General features: G+C 32.8%; 1 protein-coding gene across 9 annotated transcripts in view; it reads left to right on the top strand.

Moving 5' to 3' along the window:
* The window catches only part of LOC142332386 (Ig-like and fibronectin type-III domain-containing protein 1), a 676,608-nt gene that overhangs the window by 566,746 nt on the left and 89,040 nt on the right, over positions 1 to 20,822 (top strand). For all 9 annotated transcript variants that reach the window (XM_075378862.1, XM_075378812.1, XM_075378850.1 and 6 more), the window contains 2 exons: positions 6,046 to 6,156; positions 12,994 to 13,221. In XM_075378862.1, coding sequence (XP_075234977.1) covers positions 6,046 to 6,156; positions 12,994 to 13,221 — 339 coding nt within the window. The remainder of the gene's footprint in view (positions 1 to 6,045; positions 6,157 to 12,993; positions 13,222 to 20,822) is intronic.

Raw genomic sequence — 20,822 nt, 5'->3', positions numbered from 1 at the left:
AGTGTTCTGCAGTAGTCGCTCTGCTGTGGGTGTTGAACGGCTTGCAATGTAAATAGCAAAATCGTCAGCAAATAGAGAACATGAGACAGGAGCCTGCACACATTTGGTAATACTGTTTATGGCTACAAAAAATAAGGTGGCACTTAATACACTACCTTGAGGCATCCATTCTCCAAGATGACACTATCTGACAGCGAATCATCCACACGAACACGAGCCGTTCAGTGATTTAAGATCCCCGGATAAAAGCAAGCATATTGCCTTGATTTCCCATTCTTTGAGAGTGTTAAGAATACCACGTCGCCAGGCTGTGTCATACACCTTTTTTATATCGAAGAAGATAGCGACGAGGTGCTGGCGATTGAAAGCCATGTTTCTTCAAGTACCATGTAAGCCTGCGGTTTACCATTCTCTCCATTATTTTACACAAAACGCTTGTTAATGAAATAGGGCAGTAGCTTGAGGGGTTGGTTTTGTCTTTACCAGCTTTTAGTACTGATATAATAAATGCTTCTGACCATCCGGGTGGGAAGACTTGTTCGGAGAATAAACCGTTGAAAATATTCAAAAGTTGTTGTATTGCCGAATTAGGAAGGTGTGAAAGCATGGAAAGGCGAATGTTGTCCGGTCCAGAGGAAGTGTCCCGTGAGTTTTTAAGTGCATGTAACAATTCCTTAAATACGAATGGAGTGTTTAATTCACCAATGTTTAACGATAATACTTCTATTTGTATCTTGTACCTTTGAAAATCGTTATTATATGATGAGGTGAGAGACACCGAGCGGAAAGATTTTGCTAGACTATTTGCCACTGCTGAAGGTGATGAAAGGAGTTCTCTTTCATCAATAAGACCGAGAATAGATTGTTTCGGTGATCCGAAAATTGCACGAATTTTCTTCCATACAGTAGACGTGGGAGTAGTGCGTGAGATAGTGCTCACGTATTTCGTCCATGAATTCATCTTAGCGTTCAAGAATACCCGACGGCACACCGCTCTAGCCCTGCGGTATAAATTTAGATGTTCTGCTGTAGGCCTACGATTAAATTTGCGTAGTGCCTGCCGTCGATTCCTAATAGCATTTTTGCAATCATCGTTCCACCATGGAACGAAAGGACGTCTAGGATTACCCGATGTTTGTGGGATATATCTGTTGGCATTCTCAAGTATCATGGACGTAAAAGAGGAATATTGGTCGAGGATGTTCGCTCCATCGTCATACTGCGATTGGAATGCTTTATGGTATCCACTCCAATCTGCCTTTTCAACAATCCATCTCCGTGGCCTTCTTTTAATCTCGCAGTCTACACCGAAACCAATAATAATTGGTCTATGATCACTGCCGTGAAAGTCATCACAAACAGACCAATTAAAATGAGGGAGTAAATTCGGCGAGCATATGGAGAGATCAGTGTTAGATACAGTACCAGATGATGACATGAATGTGTGTGATCCATTATTCAGTAGACAAAGGTCCAAGTCTTGTCTCACTCTGTTTATCATATTTCCTCGAGTGAAGCAGAAGATTGAGCCCCAGGAAGTATGTTGGGCATTGAAGTCTCCTACTATTAACGATGGAGATGGTATTTGCGTGAGGAGATTTGAGACATCTAGAGCACTGAACTCAGTGTTCGGTGAGAGATACAGGTTGCAGATATGCAATTTGAAGGGGATAGAGACCTTTACTGCAATAGCAGGAATGACAGTGGTTAGTTGAATTCTTGTAGCCGACACCCCATTCTTTATGAAGATAGCCACTCCGCCACTCTCCCTACTGTCTACTAGGCAGTCGTATCTCTCACAGAAGTATCCTCTGAGTGTAATTGGGTCATGTTGTAGAAGGTGAGTTTCTTGGAAACACATGATTAGTGGATCATGTGCGTGCGCCAGTACTCTAATATCTTCAATGCGGGACCGAATACCTGGAACATTCCACTGAATAATGTTCATAAGTGTAAAAAAAAAAAATAATTAAATTTCAGAAATTATATAAAAATTAGCTGTACGTGATTCGGTTTTTATTTTTTGTATTTTTTATTTTAAGGAACTCTGATACCCTAGGGTCGGGTGGTTCTTCAACCATATCCTCAAGTATATGAGGTGATGGTGGAGGAGATTTATTTGAATGGGATGCTACAGTTGACATACCAGAGGAGATAGTTATGTGGGTTTCCTTTACGGGGAGCTTATTAGGTGGCTTACTGCCAGCTGTGATAGTTGCTACTCGTGCCGGTACGACTTTGGGAACAGGAACTTTCGTATGTATCACACTGTTAGATTCACTAACTGCGATGGAGGAATTTTTATTCATTTTTGTCAGCTCTGAGATAGTGGCTGTAAGTGAAGCTACTTGATCAGAAAGCATCTGAACAAGTTTTTTAAGTTCATTGCAGGATCCGCACTGCTGATTATTAACATTTATAGGAATTTGTTTAGATGTAGCGGTGGCAAAAGATACATCTGGTTTAACAAGGTTCCATGAATTGTTTATCTTTTTATATTCTCTACATTTATATTCTCTACGGGAAAGATAGTTTTGCTCCGTACAGATTTTGAGAATTGCCTTTTCTTCTTTAAAAGTTGGGCAATCTCGGGAGCGGGCTGTATGTGGACCACTGCAGTTTGCACATTTTTCACTTTCTTCGCAGTTAGTGTCGTTGTGACCTTCTTTACCACATCGAGCACAGATCTCAGTTTTCGTGCAAGATGTTGTAGTGTGACCAAAACCTTGGCATCTAAAACATCGCCGTGGGTTGGGTATGAATGGTCGTACCCGAACCGAGAGGTAACCCACTTTAATCTTCTCTGGTGGAACAGGGAGATTGAATGTTAGTATAAGAGACGGTGTCGGTTCTTCTGTTCCGTTCTGCCGTTTCATTATACGTTTCACTTCAACAACATCTTGGTGGCAAAGCTCATCAACTATTTCAGAGAGATATCTATATCTAAGAGGTCTCGACAAAAAATTACACCCCAGCTCGTATTTAACGTTTTGTGGCTTTCTGCACTTATATTTATACCACCCATATTACGGAGACGTAAGATATATCGACTTTGTTCATCGTTGAATGTTTCGATCATTATCGATCCGTCACGTAATTTCCTGATATTCTTCGGGGAGCCACTTGCACCTGTTATGGTTTTGTTTATTAAGAAAGGTGAAACCTTTTGAACGGAGCCACCTTCCTGACTATTTCTGAGAACAACGAATCTAATATTTTTTAGAATTCGATTCTAATAAGTAATGGTTCTCTTCAGTCGGACTTTTATCCTCGTGAGACAAAGCTGACTGAGGTCTCTTCACAAGACTGGATTTGGTGGTTTTTTTCAGATGGACCAGCACTGTCTAATATTCATGAAAGTAAACTTACCTTTGCAAGGATTTGAACCTCACAACCTTCAACTTTGAAAATCAGCTGTTAAACAGCTAATTTGTAGATGATTTTACCACTAGATCAATCTGGTGGTCTTCAAATTACACGTATATAAGAAATATTTATTGTCCTGATCTTTCTTTTTTAAAACTTCTATTTTATAATGCAAACAAGCCATTAACATCCGATTTTATATTATTTCTATTAGCTAAATTTTCTTATAATATCACAGAATTTATACTATTTGGGGGAGGTAGTTCATCATAAACCATGACTGAAATATTATTCTATCTTTAATTATAATATTAATATTATAATTATAATAATTAATTATAATATTTCCCCAACTATCAGTTTTTAATGATCTCTATTTTGCATATTAAAACAAATTAGCATTTTATATTTATTTGATCCTAACAATCTTTCTGAAAATAATATTTATCATTTCTATATCACATCTCCTCCTCTCTGTATCACAGTCCTCCTCACTGTGTAAAACCAGGTGCTTCTTCTGGCTTATTACAAAATTATAACAATGTAAACCAGGTGAAGACTAATTTGTAAAACTAATTCACTATGTAATTTTCAGGTTTGTAACTGAAAATATGTTATCTTTGTTCAGAAAAATAATTAAATATAGATTTTATTATAAATGTTTTGAGAATTACTTTTTCATTTATATCCATGGGTAGTAAAATCAAAGCTTATGTATAAGGGTAGGCAGTCGGCTTACAACAGAGTTTGCTGATGCGGAGAGTCATTACTTTAAATCCAAATTGGCATCTTCCAAATTGACCTCCATTTGGCCATTTCCAAATAAACTACATTTAAAAATTTTCAAGTGATTTAAATAGATTATTTGTGATTTTACAGTGACAGCATAGCAGCCAGGTGGCAAGCATTTCAGTCTCTTAATTGAGAGATCAATCTTCTATATTTTTATTTTTTTTAACTTTTATTTAACATATAACTTAACTTAACTTTTAACATTTATAACTTAACTTTTATTTTTCATATATATATTTATATGTAACTAATGCAAATATATCTATATATTTTTTGTAGCAATAATATTTATAAGAATCTGGAAAAAAGAATTTATCATTTGCTAATTATTATTTTATTTTGAATATAAAATGATTATTTTAATTTTAAACGTGTCAGTGAAGTTTCATCAAACATCAATCCGAAAATATTTGTTAATGGTTTTTTTTTATTAATATATATATATATATATATATATACATACATATATAATCTTACACATTGTAACAGATATACCAAAAATAAAGCAATCTATTTATAATAAATAAATATCTCAAGTTTTGATAAAATAAAATCTAAATTAAATTGTAATCCAAATTATTTTTCTTGAATGTGGAGACGAATGACCATAAAACATGTGTGGAATCCGCTTGATCCGGCCAATTATCCGGCCCGAGGATCATGAAACGGTGGTAGAGTTTAGAGCGAGGTTGGACTGTATGTTCATAGGTGATGAATAAAGACAACGCCTTATTGCTTGTTGAATAATGGTTTATTGAATTTTCGTCTTGACAGTTAATGAAATGAATTGTAACATAACGTATAACTTGACATCTAAAAATAAAAAATATAAAATTAAATAAAACATTAAAGCTAACGTTCATCCGAACAAAGAATGGAGTTCATCCAGACTAAGAGTATGACGTGACCGCCTTGGATCAGATTCGAGCGCCGAATGCTAGTAACTATGAATAAAACTGGTTGTCCATCCGGACAAAATGAAAAATGCGACCGCACTGCTCGGGATTCTAACGTAGAATGCTAGTACGTGTTTAGCACCCACTATATTTCCGATGAGTGTTAGCACCCACTAGATCGCTGCACCGGACAGCTCGACGTGAAACGAAACAAATTTAATAAATAGAAAATTATTATTTTAAGAATGCTATTGCACTGCAGATGGGAACCACTCACTAAAACCAAATTAATAGCAGTTTAGATTATTGGAATGTTGATTTGACGAGAATAATTAATAGTTTTGCTTGATCAGGTTTGTAATTTGGCGGTCTGATCTCACAAGAACCCTCACACGCTCAACGTTTTCGTCAGATTTTGAAGTTGAAGGTCTTCCTGAGCGAGGTTGATCTTCAACGTGTTCTCGGCCTTCCAACAATGATTTGTGCCAGCGGAAAACTTGTGCTCTTGATAAGCAATGTTCCCCATATGCCTGTTTCCACTTTTCAAAGGTCACAATCGCGGATTCCCCAAGTTTAACACAAAACTTGGTTGCCCAACGTTGCTCTAAATTCCGATGCTCCAGTTTCGTAACACAACAAAAACACAACTTCACTGATTGGCGCTGCCAAAAATAATGTGTTGGCTGAACGGAGTTGCAGATCGCTCGCAGTGTTACCAATTTCATTAATTTTGTCACACACCTCGTATGTGTGTATGTGTTAATAACATACATTGAATAAAATTAACTAATATTCTGAAATATATGCATTGAAGTATGATAAAAACAAATATTATTCTTTATTTTTCTAATATTAACAGACTTAAGTATCTTGTTTATCCCTTAAATCGTAGATTTTGAATCTGTAGATATTTTGGTGAAGTAATTATGTTTGTGTAAAATAATTTTAATATCTTTATTGATTTTTCAATTATGGATATATTTATTTACAGGTGGTAATGTTTGGGTTCTGGCAATAAAAGATGTCAAAACCAATGATTCCGGACTCTATTCTTGTGAAGTAAACAGCAATCCTGTTGTAAAGACTGTGCATAAATTATCAGGTAATTTTTTTTTCATTTTTTTAAGAGCATAGGGTCACTTTAGTCCGTCTATTATCCGAGTCTCTTCGAAGGGTGTGTTCGGGCCTTGCGGTTTTCCCAGTACTTTTTCATATGTTCCGTTCTCTGTGCCCTTTCTGATGTTGAAAATGTTCATGTTGTGAGTTTCTTTCTTATGAGTGTGAAGTGAGTCTATCAGGTAACTATAGATTATCATTATATTTTCTTACTTGGTATCAAAACAAAGTCAGTTATATGAGATTTAATAAAAAATATGTGTAATTTTAGTTTTTCTCAAAACATTTTAATTTATTCATCAATATTTTTGCCACCTACAAAGTACTCCCCTTAAAATATAATACATTTATGCCAGCACATTCTCTAATCTTTGAATCACCTGTAAAATGCAATTTTCAGTATAGCATTTAGCAGCTTCTGCGTTTCTGTCAATCTCTTCAATGTTGGCAAAACGTGGTCACTTCATGGTTCTTTTCAGCTTGGGTAATAGGAAGAAGTCACAGGGGGAAATTTCTAGGAAATACTGAGGCTAAGGCCATAATGGTGTTGGTTTGCGCAAAAATTCATGAACAAGTAGTGAAGTGTTTGCAGGTGTATTAACGGAGTGCAATTGCCATGAATTGTTATGCCATAAATCTGGCCATTTTCTTCAGATTACTTCACAAAAATGGCATAGAACTTACAGGTAGTATGACTTGGTAGCATTTCTTTACTTTTTCAATGTTGTCATCAGTTGTTGATATACTGGGATGTTTAGGGTGCTCATCATCTTCATGGCCCTATTCGAAACCTTCGCACCACTTTTAAACATTTCATAGAAATATCATCAAAACATCATTCAACATTTCCAACTCTGCAGTACTGCACATTATTATATTTTCGAAGCAAAATTTAATGCAAATTCTTTGTTATATTTTTCCACAAGTTAAAAATCGCCGACCATACAAAAATACATATAGCTTTTTTTTAAGCCAACAATAAACTAAGCATCCATATGGTTACCAATATAAATGTACATTAGAAACTAGTGTGTCAATACAATAACAAAAAAATTGTGACAATTTATGAACAATCTTTAAATTTTACTAATTTTTTTATCAAACCTTGTATAAAAAATGCTTATAAAAGTCTACATTTTTTTCTAGTAAGTATATTTGGTGAAGCAATACAAATAAATTGTTAAATTAACAGCTAAACTATGATAAAATCTCATATTGCTATTATTGCAATAAAAGCAATATTGCTTTTAGAGCTCATATTGCAATTAAACTTTGCTAAATGTTCTCCACTCATCTGTGAGAAGAGTTCATCAATATTTATTATGAGAAAAGAGTATGAGGAATTCTCTTGACCAAAATGACTATAGGATTTCATTAAGACTAAATTATATTTTTCAAGGTGGCTTAGTCTAGCGTCTTTTATTAGTGTCTTAGCCAGTATTATCACTGACTGCTAAGGTGAAGACCTGAGTTTAATTCCATACCTTAAATGATAAGTACGTTTTTTCAGACAATCTATACCCATTATCACTCATTGGACTTAGATGAAGAATTTGACATCTCATTTTAAATTTAGAATTTTTAAAAAATTGCAAACAAACATTCTCTCAAAAAAATTTAATTTATTTAAATGTAATTTTTCTTTTTTTTGTACAAATTTTGAATTTTGTTTAATGAATTACTTTCTTTTAAACAGTTATTTAATTTAAATGTATTTAAAATCAGTTTTGTTGTTCATACATAATAAATCTTTTAAATAATGTTTTCAAAATTATTTTATTTTTATTTTTTTAGCATTGCAATAAGTTACAGTACACATTACTTATTTAGATTATTAAATTTCTATTATGTTTATCTTTCAGTTTATTTGTTGTTTTATTAAATTAAATGATCACAAGCCTATGATGGCTGTGTAATAACTTTTTGATAATTGTTTCTTATGTATTTTTTAGTTCTGAATACGAAAATAACTTTCATTTTATTTCTTCATGTCAGGATTTTTTGCAAATCACAAATTTCAAAATTGGTAAAAAGTTTAAAAATGTCTAATGAAAATTGTCACAAAATAAGCCTAATTTCTATTATACTGCATTTTTTAATTAATTAATTTTTATGAGATATGTCATGCCTTTGAAAACCACTGCTCCTCTTTACCAACCCTTAATGACGATATATGTAAAATACTTACAATTTTATTCTATGTGTCAAAAATTCTTTGGATGGCTAATACTCTGCTTGGCACTTTTCCTTCTGTGTTTTCTATTGGAGTTGTCTCTGTGTAACAACTAGCAATGATCTGCCATCATCATAGTAGTCCATTTTCCTTGATACCTTTTTTCTATTTCTTTCATATCCTGATGAAATCTTTCACCCATCTCTTCGTTAACAGCATCCAGGTTTCCAGAAAAATACTCCACATGTGAATTTAGGAAGTGAAACTTCAAGCTCATGGAACAGCCTCAATTTTTGTACTTCTGCAGCATGTTCTCAATGATTGATTTGAAGTTCAGATCCTTCTTATTGCCCAGAAACTTGCTTAATATGTCTTTAAGGCTCCCTACGCTTCTTTTTCTGCAGTTTTTCAAAGATGGTTATATGTTTCTCAAAATTACCATCTTTGAGAAGTTTTCTAATGTCAGGACCAGTAAAGCCTCTTTTAGTTTGGGGATTGATAAGACTGGAAATTTGTTACAGATGTATTTAAAACATTTACCTTCTTTTAATAAGGCTTTGACAAATTGCTTCATCAAGACTAACTTGACATACAGAGGTGGAAGGAGAACTTTATTCGTACCTATGAGAGCTTTTTGGAGCACATTTTTGGTTTCAGGTTCTAATGAAACTCTTTTTGGCCATTCTTTTCTAATCCAATGATTTTCTCTGCAATTGCTACCCCATTCACATAAAAAATAAGGAAACTGTGTGTATCCTCCTTGCTGTCCTACAAGCATCGATATTATTTTGAGATTGCTGCACGTTATCCATTTATGACTATCATATTTAATTTTAACAAGAACGAATCCCAAATTATCATAACCCTCTTTTAAATGGATAGAATGTCCAATGGGTATTGACAGACACTTATTCCTAATGTGAAGAAGAACAACTTTGAGGGTTCTTTTGGATGAATCTATGAACAGTCTTCAATCGGTACTTTCGTACAGAATGTTAAATTAGGTCAAAAGTCCACGTACATCAGTGCAATTCTTCTTCTTCCGAAAAATAGGGAAGAAAATCCTTTTCTTTATACCTAAACCAGGAAAATGAGGTGTCAGCTGCTGGTATATTCTTCTCTTTAAGCCTCAAACCAAGCAATTCCGAATTTTCTGTGGTCAGATATAAGTCTCAAACCAAATCATTTAGTTCAGACTGTGAATAAAGCTCTGGTGCACAACTATCTCTGGGTTCATATTTCTCAATGTTATCTTTATTTAAATCATTTAAATCACTTGTAGAACGATCTATTTCAGTAAAATTTTCTGGTGGAATTGGCACTAGTATGTCTGGAATGAGGAACCGACGTAAAGCGGATGGCATATTTAGACTGACAATTCTTTTTTTATTCTTCAAATTGAAACTGTGAACACCAGTCAAACAAAAGTAATAATCATTGGTGTGATTTTATGGTTCTCATTATACCACTGGATCTCTGAATCTGAATGCTTTATGTTCACCCTTTGACCACTGTCTAAGTGAAGAGCTTAGATGTGTAGCAAATATAGTGTGGTAACAAAGTTCTGTCTTGATCTCCTATTTTCACGCTGAAATACGTAAGGTGCACTTGCCCAACTAAACTTGTTATTATACTTTTTTCCTTTCCACCATTAACATGCTACAAATAAAACAAAAATAATCTGGAGAATTTTTGCAGCCTCTTGAAGCCATTTTGAAAACTGAAAATTTGCTATACGCTTTACAGTCTTAAAATATATTCTCCACCTACAAAAATGCATTTATCACAGTAGATGGAAAAACCTCGATATACACACGCTGATGGCTGAAACAACACTGATAGTAAGTAGTTGCACATTGCACATTCCATGGTGCCATGAGTAGCGCGAGTAGCTGCAAATAAACATGTTGGCAGCTATTCAATTCTTATTTATCTTCTTAAGTCTTGTCACAACCTGTTGACTGCATGCATTCACTGAGCAATGGAGAGCAAACCTTCCCACTGTCCTGTTTTCTTCAACCCAAATCCCTCTGTAGCCACCTCTTCAAACCACTCAACTGTTTAGCTATAAGAATGCATAGTATAAGCCAAAAAAGTGAATACATTGTATTAATTTATTATAAAAAATCCGTTTTATAATACACGTTTTTGCATTTTTCCAACTTTACAAATTTTGAATTTTTCAACTGCAAAAAATCTTGACATGATAAAAAAAATTAAGGCTATTTTCAGATTCAGCACTAAAAAATACATAGGAATCAGTTATCAAAAGTTAAAAAACATTCCACAACCCAAATTTTGCAGGCTTGTGTATGTTTTTTTTAAAGTTTAATAACTTTTTTACTTGTGTAATATTATTGATTCCTACAATAATTCCCCAAAATATACATAGAAAATGTACAAAAATAAATTAATGTATTAAAAGAAAAATCAAACAAAACACAAAAAGACTAAAAATAGCCAACTTACAATTACTGAAAAAGTAAATAAATTATTACAGTAAAATATGTGTTAACACATTAAGTTACAAGGAAAATATATCTAATTAAAAATAGTTCAAAATGACCAAAAAGTTTTACAACCTCTCATCTCTTGAAACAGGGTTTCTTAATTAAATAGTTCAAACAGCAGCTCACAAAATCCTATGAGAATACATGTTGTTAAAAATTGTTGCTGTTTAATTTTTATAAATGTTATATTATTGCACTGAACAACTGTTAAATTAAAATTGATTACATTTCTTAATCATAAAATTATGTTTCATGTTTCTTGTGCTCTTATTCTAAAGTGTACAATATTTTTCATCTGTATGAGAGGGGAATTGTATGACTTGCATACTAATGATATGCACATATCACATTTGATTGTTTATTCAATCACATAAGCATTTATTAATCCCTATTTTGTGTATAGTAGAAATCAGTATAACTTTTACTCATAATTACATTTAAGATTTGAGATTTTTTTAAACATGAGAAATGACCTCCTAAAATGCAACATTATAAACAAACACGTTTTTTGATAGTGACAAATATCTTTGTTCAAAAAAGGTGGCATTGTTTTAAATTTTATACTTGCCACTTCACACAAAACAATAAAAGTAGTAATGAGGAGTTTTCAGATGGGATTTTGAATACGGAGATCCTCCTAAAACTACATGTACTTTGATTGACTGATATGTAATGAAGCAGTTGCTTGTACCTGTAAAGCATGTAAATTGAACAAGGATAAAACCTATTTCAATACGAAAGAATGATTAGTTATTAATTTAGAAAAATACTTTCAACCTTGTGTGACCAAAAAATTACAGTTTTTATTTTTTTTTTCAATTAGTTTAATATAAATTAAATTTTTTTAAGTAAATCTTTTAATTTTCAGTTTTCTGTAAGAACATGCTGACCATGTATAATAAAATTTTACGTTTTTAATTTGTATTAAATTAAAATGAATAAATCATTTGACAGATTAATACGTATAGTACGTATATACTTTTATATGCAGTATTATGCAATCATTTAAATTAATATGATTGCAGTTGATATTGGCACTGAATAATATTAAATGAATAGATTGCTGTACTAGTTTATATGTAACAATGCACATGCACATGTGTTATAGTCATATTATTTTTCCTGTTAGCTAAAGCATCATACTAATTAACTTTCAGATTGTAGTGTAATGACAAATGTGATGGAGATGAAAGTTTGCCATTTACTTTGTAATCTTTTCTCAGACTCCATCTGAGCTACAAACCCTTCCAAATAATTGATATTTGTATTTTTAACTCCAATACCTAATGCTATTCAGAGAATTTAATGTGTTTTAATTGTGGTAGAATAAGAAAAAAATAGGTGATTTATAATTGTGGATTTTCTAGCCCAGAAATGGCTATGCAGACTTCATAAGTAACAAATAGTTTCATTTTACAAATTTAATTATTTTAAGATTTAATGTTTTTTTTTTTTTTTTTTTAATTAGCAAGTACCCAATATCATGCTTAGTAAGTAAACAAAGAGTTTGACATCTTATGATGAAAACTCAAAATTTTTTATTTAATTATAATATGCGAACTTTTTTTTGTTTTTTACTGATCAGTTTCAAACTAATTTTCTAAAAAATTTGAATCGATTCAATTTAAGGCTACCAGTTTTAATTTTTTTCTGCTAATTCATATTAATCTGTATATATTGACAGAAATAAAGTATTTATGAATTGTATAAAATTAATGAACTATATTGACAGAGATAAAGGTTTGTAAAGCTAATTATAAAAACTGGTTATTACCAAGAATCAGTATAGTAATATATAAACCTTAATTATAATAATGAAACAATTGTATTTTTATTAAATCACACAATATTTCTTGAAATTAATATGTAATAAGATGTATTTATGGATAAAAAGGTATAATTTGTATCCAAAAAAATTTTAGAGAAAATATGCTTAGCTAAAATATGCTGTGATATACAAATATTTCTGAAAGCGAATAATTCAGTGTTACCTCTTTTACAAATAGTAAATAAAGGATAAATTTTGTATTATGACACAGTTTTTTTTCTATATTTCTTTCAAAATGTTTAATAAATGCGTATCTTCATTTGAAGATATGATAAAAGTAGAAGTTGTACAATCTACACATTTATTTTTCAGTCCTGTCACGTAACTTGCAGCCACCATCAACAGTGGTTACTGATTCTGAAGAGGTAGAGTATACAACTGTATTACGTGAACACAATTATACAAGTTGTTGTACTTCAAGCAATGTGACATCAGGTTGCTTAGGTTTCTGTAATATTCAAAGCATTTTGGAAGGCAATACAGGACAAGATCCAGAACATTGTGAAACTGATTTTCCTGCAATTGTTCGTTGTATGGCAGGTATGTAGTATCATAAGGATTATTCTACTGTTATATTTTAGTAGTAACAATGTATGTTTTTTTGGATTTTGTGGTTTCAAATACCCATGAATGCATTCAGTTTGATGTTTGATTTTATTTTGATCCTAATAAAAAAAAAAAAAGAACAAATTACACAAAAATAATGTCAGTTTGTTAGTTTGTAGGTTATTTGGATGAAATTATTTTTGACCTCCTTGAGAAACGTAAAATAAAAATGTTTACAGTATTTTCAGTAGGAATATTGTGAGAATTTATAGAAATATCATAAACCAACACTATGCTCCTTCTGAATATTTTCTTAATTTCTTTCTGGTAATGATTAGCATGTATATAAAGGTAATTCAATGTATTAAATTCCAGTGCTCTTTTTCCTTCCTTGCACTAATTCATTTATTACTTTTTTTATCTGATTAAATAAAAACTTATTTCAGTGAATTTAAAGTAGTTATGATTTTCCAATATTATGTGTTATTTTTTTTTTAAGTATACTCATTTTAAAATTTTGATTCATCTTAATTGTTTTGTGAAACAGTTTAAACCTTTCTTTCTCAAAAGTGGACACAAAAAGAGTATTTAAAAAAATGACTAAAATAGCATTAAAATTTATTTTTTTTGTCTTAAATCATTTGACTGGTTTGATGCAGCTCTCCAAGATTCCATATCTAGTGCCAGTCGTTCCATTTCAGTATACACCCTACATCCTACATCACTAACAATTTGTTTTACATATTTCAAATGTGGCCTGCCTGCACAGTTTTTCCCATCTCTCTGTTCTTCCAATATCAAAGCGACTATTCCAGAATGCCAGTATGAGACCTATATGTCTCTTCTTTTAACTATATTTTTCCAAATGCTTCTTTCTTAATCAATTTGACACAATACCTCTTCATTTGTCAATTTATCCACCCATCTGATTTTTAACATTTTCCTATAGCGCCACATTTCAAAACCTTCTAATCTTTTCTTCTCAGGTACTCCAATCGTCCATTCCACTTCCAAACATATACTATCAAAAATGTTTTGTATCATTTAAATTAATTTTTGATGTAAACAAATTATATTTCTGACTGAGGCCTTGTTTCGTCTGTGCTATTCACTCCTGCTTCTTCCATATTTTGTAATTCCAGTTCCCAAAGAACAGAATTCTTCTGCCTCCATAATTTTTTCTCTTCCTTTTTTTATATTCAGTGGTCCATCTACATCATTTCTACTGTATTTCATTACTTTTGATTTGTTCTTGTTCATTTTCATGCAGTAGTTTTTGCATAGGACTTCATCCATAACATTCATTGTTACTTCTAAATCATTTTTACTCAGCTAGAATTACTATAACATCAGCAAATTGTAGCAAAATTAATTATATATTATTATTATACTAATCATTAAAATAAATTATAGTCATTAAATTTCCAGGGTCAAGAATTCTAGCCAACTCCTTTATTTGCAAATATGCCTCTCTGATACTATAAAGGGAGTAAAACATTATCAAACTCCATGTTACTTAAGAGTTTGTAATCTGGCAAGTTATTAAGGAAAACAATTCTTCACCTCAAAAACTTGTTCTTTCCAGGGAATATTTTATTGCAATAAACTGTAAACTTCAAATAAAAAAATTAATTATTAAATATTCCCAAAATTTAGATTTGAGGTTATCTTCTACAGATACTACAGCAGTTCTTTTAATCAACTGGTCATCCAGTTGGAGTAGAAGCTAACATCCTGCTTTTTATTAGTCTTGAACATGAGCAGATTTTAGGATCAATTGTTCCTGGGTTTGAAATGCAATCAGGCATGGCATTTTTCATACACTACAAAATTTCCATTCCATGTTCCTACATATTATTAGAGTGATAAATTAATATCTAGAAAAAAATCATAGTAAGAATTTGATATTTCTTCATTTGCCATTTCACCTTCCACATATTTTATATTTCTCCATGAAATTAGTGTAGAACAACTAAAATGACAATAATTAAAAATAAAAAGTAAAGCTGAGATCGTCTTCAACTTTAGTTGAACTATTAAATAAAAAAAAAATAAGAATACAATCATTGTTAAAAATAAAAAGTTTACCTATTACAAAAAATCAGATGTGGCACCACATGACTTCCTTATATGCCTATTAAATTACATATACACATGTTTTGGTGCAGTTCGTTTAAACTTATTTCATTTGAAGGTGAAATACGATCCTCCAATTCTTTAATAAAGTGATGACAGAAAGAAGATGCGGAAGATGGACAGTTACACAATTGCTAAAATATTACTTTTTATTAACATCAAATATTTATACAATAATTAATCCAACAATCTTAAAGGAAACATAAGGATAGAGTGAAAGTCCCCTTATTACTCATATTACTAGATCAGTATTATTTGTATCTTTGTGAGTTGCTGATTAACAAAAGTTTCAGATTTCTGGCGAGTCGTATAAATAAAAGTTAATAATAATTAAACTATTCTATTTAGTGAACTGTATACTGGTTACAAATGTTAATTTGAACCTTATGGTGAAAAGTATTCAGTTTTTATTATTGGATTATCTGGTGAATAATCAAAAATGCAAAAGAAACATACAGGAAAAATAAGGATAGCATGAAGAATCTCAAAAAAATGACAAGATGATGAAAATGAAGTAAAAGAAAATGTAAAGAATAAAGGAAGAATAAAAGAATTAAGAGAAAATGATAAATATAAAGAGGAAGAAAATGTTAAAACTAAAGAAAGAAAAAAAACAGGAAGAAAATGTTGCAAATAAAGAAAGAATAAACATTAAGAAGATGAAAACATTAAGAGAGGATGATGAATATAAAGTGAGAGGAAACAGGTATGCAAATTAACAGCAGAAGAATTATATCAAACCAAAGAGCGATTTAATGAATGGCAACAAAAAACAAACGAAATGATGATCAACTCCAACTTAGGGAGAATATTGTCCGATAATATAAGAGGAGTAATGAACTAAAAGATAATAATTCTTTGCAATTTTTTAAAGATCGGGCATGTATGCCTCAGTGTTTATGTTGTTCTTGTGAGAGTCTATTTTTCAGTCATTCTGCAGTTAACTTTAATGTAGATGAAATTAAAAAGAAATTAAAATATACAGTCCAAAAATAATACGATTTTACATTATAATTTTCAATTAATAATAAATAATCAGATGTTTCACGAAATTTATTACATATACACATATGTAATAATACCTATTAGATTACATATACACATTTTTAAAAGTACATAAAATTTTATTTCACTCATAACTTCTGATTTTTTTTTTTATATCTTTTAATATTATTGGATAATTATTATTTGTTTATTTACAATCGTGGATTAATAATTATTAGTAAATCAATATATTTAAATAAAAAAATAAGGTTAAAAAATTAATTAAAAAAAAGGAGGTTAAGTCTGATTCGAATCTATGTGCCTTTCCTTGTAAGATCCAAATATTTCATTAATTAAAGTTTTATTTGGCTATAACCCTGAAACTAATGAAAATAACTACCACTTTAATATATCATTGAAAAGTTCTCAATGAGGACTTATTATTGCAGTTAAGAAATAGCCCAAAATCCAAATTTTTGGGGATTTTGGGTTTTTGGACACTTTTGGTTCAGTCGATTGCAATCAAAAGTAGAGGTGCACAACTAGATGTTACAACAGTCCCGCATTGAAAATTTCAACATCCTCACCTAATCGTTTTTTAATTATGCGAGATACGTGGTACATACATTCGCAAGACGTTACGCCGACACTAGTCAGAACGGATTCAGGGATGGTCAAAATGGATATTTCCGTTGAAATCTGAAAATCGAAATTTTCCACGATCACAATACTTCCTTTCTTTTACTTCATAAAAGGAAATAAAAACTGTAAAATATCACTTTGATATTATTGTTTGCTTTGCTTATTTATGATGACAGTTTATTAAATTGTCACTAATAATGTCATTATCACAAACAAATTGAAGGATGTAACAAGTAGATAAAAAAATTAATATATATGTACAAACAAAAACATTAAATACTATCTATAAATTTTAATGAAAAAGGTATGTACTGAATCAAACATATAAATCTGAAGTTGAAAAAGAAGTCTTTAAATGTTCATATATATATATTGTCATTGAATGGCTTTGACGGCACGTTACTCATAACCGTGCGGTGGCCTTAAAAAGGGCCGTTTTTTTAGCGTTAGCTCTGAGAAGAGCTGTTAGGTCCGGAAGATGGTGAAGTCGGGGAGTTGCGGCTCGTTCATTGAAGTCCGATCGGGCTTTTCCTCAGCAGCAGTTGGGTCCTCACTACAGTGTGGCAGTGGTGGCCCCCAGAGCCCCGCAGTGTAGGCGTCGGTCGTCCTTCGCTGGTGCGGCCAAGGCGGTTCTCCCCGAGTGATTCCACGCTGGGCCGGCTCCTGCTGGTGAGTCCACCGCGGCCGGGGCGATTGAAGCCCGGAAAGCTGGAGCTGGAGGGGGAATGTAGCGTCCACATCCAGCGACTCCCTCGGCGGGGCGGCCGGGCCGGCGCTTGCTCACATCGTTGCCACCGTTATCGCCCACCGATATTAAATTAGGCATATATGTGGTAACAATATATATATGTATTATATTATACTAGCAGGTTACCCGTCGCGGCCTCTCCCACGCGATACTTGAATTTTAAACATATTTATTGAATGTTTTGGAGTGATTTATTTGCTTATTATGTTGCTATATTTAAAGATAATGTCAGAAATAGATAATATAACTCCTGTTCTTATCACTCATAATCATTATTCATCATCATAGTTACTTGCGGGCTCCCAAAAAAAAGGTCTACCTTTTTTCTATCAGAGCCCTCACAGGCCCAGTGCTTTTAAAAATCTACTAATAAATACTAAAAACTTAATCGCATGTTGTTTAAAGAATTTATTTTAATAAATATTTAAATAACTGACAATATAAATAAATAAAAACAACATTAAATAACCAATAACAAATAATAAAAAATGAATATAAATATTTTAAGTATAATATAAAAATAAAATTATTCTAGAACTTATTTGTAAACTGCATTAGATGTTTTTCCTTCTGGTGCCAAAATAAATAAATTTTAAGGGTTGGTTTGCTTGGCACTTCTCCCGCCTCTGTCCCATTCGGTTGCTCTAAAGCATAAGACCGAATGTCTGTGCCACAAACGGCTACTGAGCCTCGAAACAGTTTAGCAACCTGTGTTCTAAATAGCTTCTAGAGCTTACCTAACAGCATGAGCGGCCTAAGCGCGGTGCCATACATCACCAACTTACGTGTCCCAACCCCTCACTTGTCATATATTTACTAAAATGGGTAGGCGCACACCGTCAACTACTAAAAATATATATGACATCCGTAAATTAAAATTTACTTTGTCTAGACAGCAATTCGCTGCTAGCCTAGGGGCTGCCTAGGTAGCTGAATGCCAGCAAGTACTTGTCCATCATATTAAAGCGCTTGGAGCCTTAATTGGCTGGTGGTCAGCCATATATATCTCTAGGTTAGCTTCCCACAGCAGTGCGGTAGGACTCTTTTCCCCTTAGATAAACTACTGATGTCGGCTGAACAAAGCAACCGTATCAAGAAACTCCCACACGGTCCGACAATGCGGCTCTCGCCACATTGACTCGCCGCTTGTGAGTGGCCAATTTTCCCCTTGACCTCTAAGTTCCAGGGTGGTCCGGTCTCTGGCCACCCCAAGAGCAGGGCAGTTAAATATCAGGTGTTCATAGACCTCACAGACGCACAGCTCATCAGCTGCCAGGCAGAACCGAAACAGATATTGGTTTAAATTAACATGGTTGGTGAGCATCTGGGCACACATTGCCCTTAAAAACGAACTTCAGGCATACCATCCCCTCAGATCCTGTATAAATTTATACAAGGATCTTCCCTTAGTCGTGGTGTGTCATTCCAGCTACCATGCATTCATCATGAGGCTCTGCAGCCTCTTCCTCAGGCGGGAGATGGGCAACTGAACAAAATTTAGATCCGCCGTTCCGCTAAATCGATTTAGACCACTAAATCGATTGGAAGAGCCTTTGCCAATATGGTGGTAAACCTGAAGGGTTGCTGATTCTGGAGCATACCACATAAAATTGCCCATGTGAAAAACAGTCTTCTCTAACATCAATCCCAGCAACTTGTAATGTTTGGCCTTGAAATTTTTATTATCATTACAAAACATACCTTAACAGGAAACTGCATTCTCTTAAATTCAAACAGATAATCTAATGGTATCATTGGTATATGAGGAATGAGCACCAATTCTCCTTTGGCACACCCAGTGATAATTTTAGGTTCAATAAAATTTTTTGAACAGCGATTATAAACAGTCTTGTACCATCGCATAACTTAGGTGGGCAGAGATTCCACAATAACATAATTGGAGCACCAACCTTCAAAGTTAGCACATGTGGTGGTAACCCAGGTGGATTGAGAGAATTGAGAAATTCAACTGGGTAATTAATGCTTCATCGACTTCCAATACTGAATTAACGCTTGAAATGCGTTAATCCAATCCTTTCTGCTTGAAATGATTCTAATAATATTTGATTTATTTTAGCTTCTGTTTCATTTTTTGAAGTCAGAATGGCTCTCTCGCATAGCCAGTCCATTGATTTGTTTCTGAGGTTTTGAATATCCGGTTTATATATTAGCTCATATCTGTCTATGAGATCTTTTAAAGTACTTACTACTATACCTAATGATGCAGGTAAAGTAATTTTTCCTTCAGATTCAGGAATTTGCAATCTCCTATTTTTAAGAGAAGCTCAGAAAACTGTCCAGCAGTATTGTCTCCTTTTAAATGCACTCTCATATTTTTAGTAAGAGAGAGTTTTACTATATGAGGCCATAGATATGAAGTCTTAAGTGCCTCTACATCATTGGCTCGAGTTCTTCTAAGCACTACTGGTAGCGTTTGACAAAAATCTTCAGTTAAAAGATGAAAAGAACAGTAACTCCTTCCATGAGTGTATGTGAATTTCTGAGATTTCTGAGACAGTTATTTAGAGCTTCAATCCCTTTCTTATGTGACATTTGACACTCATCCCAAATAATTAGTTTACATTCTAGTAAAACCTTTGTTTTATTGATGTTTACTGATGTTGCATGTAGGAGTTTCGATATTATTGAGATGAAGTGGTAGTTTGAAAGCCGAATGTGCAGTCTTTCCTCCACTTAATAGCGTAGCAGCAATGCCAGATGATGCGACAGCCAAAGCAATGCCGTGTGAGTGCTTCTTACTCTAGCCAATAGAACATTGGTCAAGAAAGTTTTCCCTGTTTCACCAGATGCACCTAAAAAGAATACACCTCCTGAATTTAATTCAATGCTGTATATAACTTGATTGCAGACAGAACGTTGTTCATCTGTCAAAGATGGTTTGTTATCCGACACAAACTCATTTGAAGCCATGATATCATAATTGGTTTCCTTCAAATATTCCCTGTTTGTCAAAATTCCACCAGGTCTTAATGGTACTGGTAAGCCATATTCTTTTAAACTTTGATCACCTAAATTTAAAATAAAATCTTCAAGTAATATTAAATATCTGTTATATATTTCATCT

This window comes from Lycorma delicatula, chromosome 1 (genome assembly GCF_047948215.1).
Source record: "Lycorma delicatula isolate Av1 chromosome 1, ASM4794821v1, whole genome shotgun sequence".
NCBI lineage: Eukaryota > Metazoa > Arthropoda > Insecta > Hemiptera > Fulgoridae > Lycorma > Lycorma delicatula.
The sequence above is the reverse complement of the archived record's forward strand: the minus strand, read 5'-3'. Positions and strand labels throughout refer to the sequence as shown.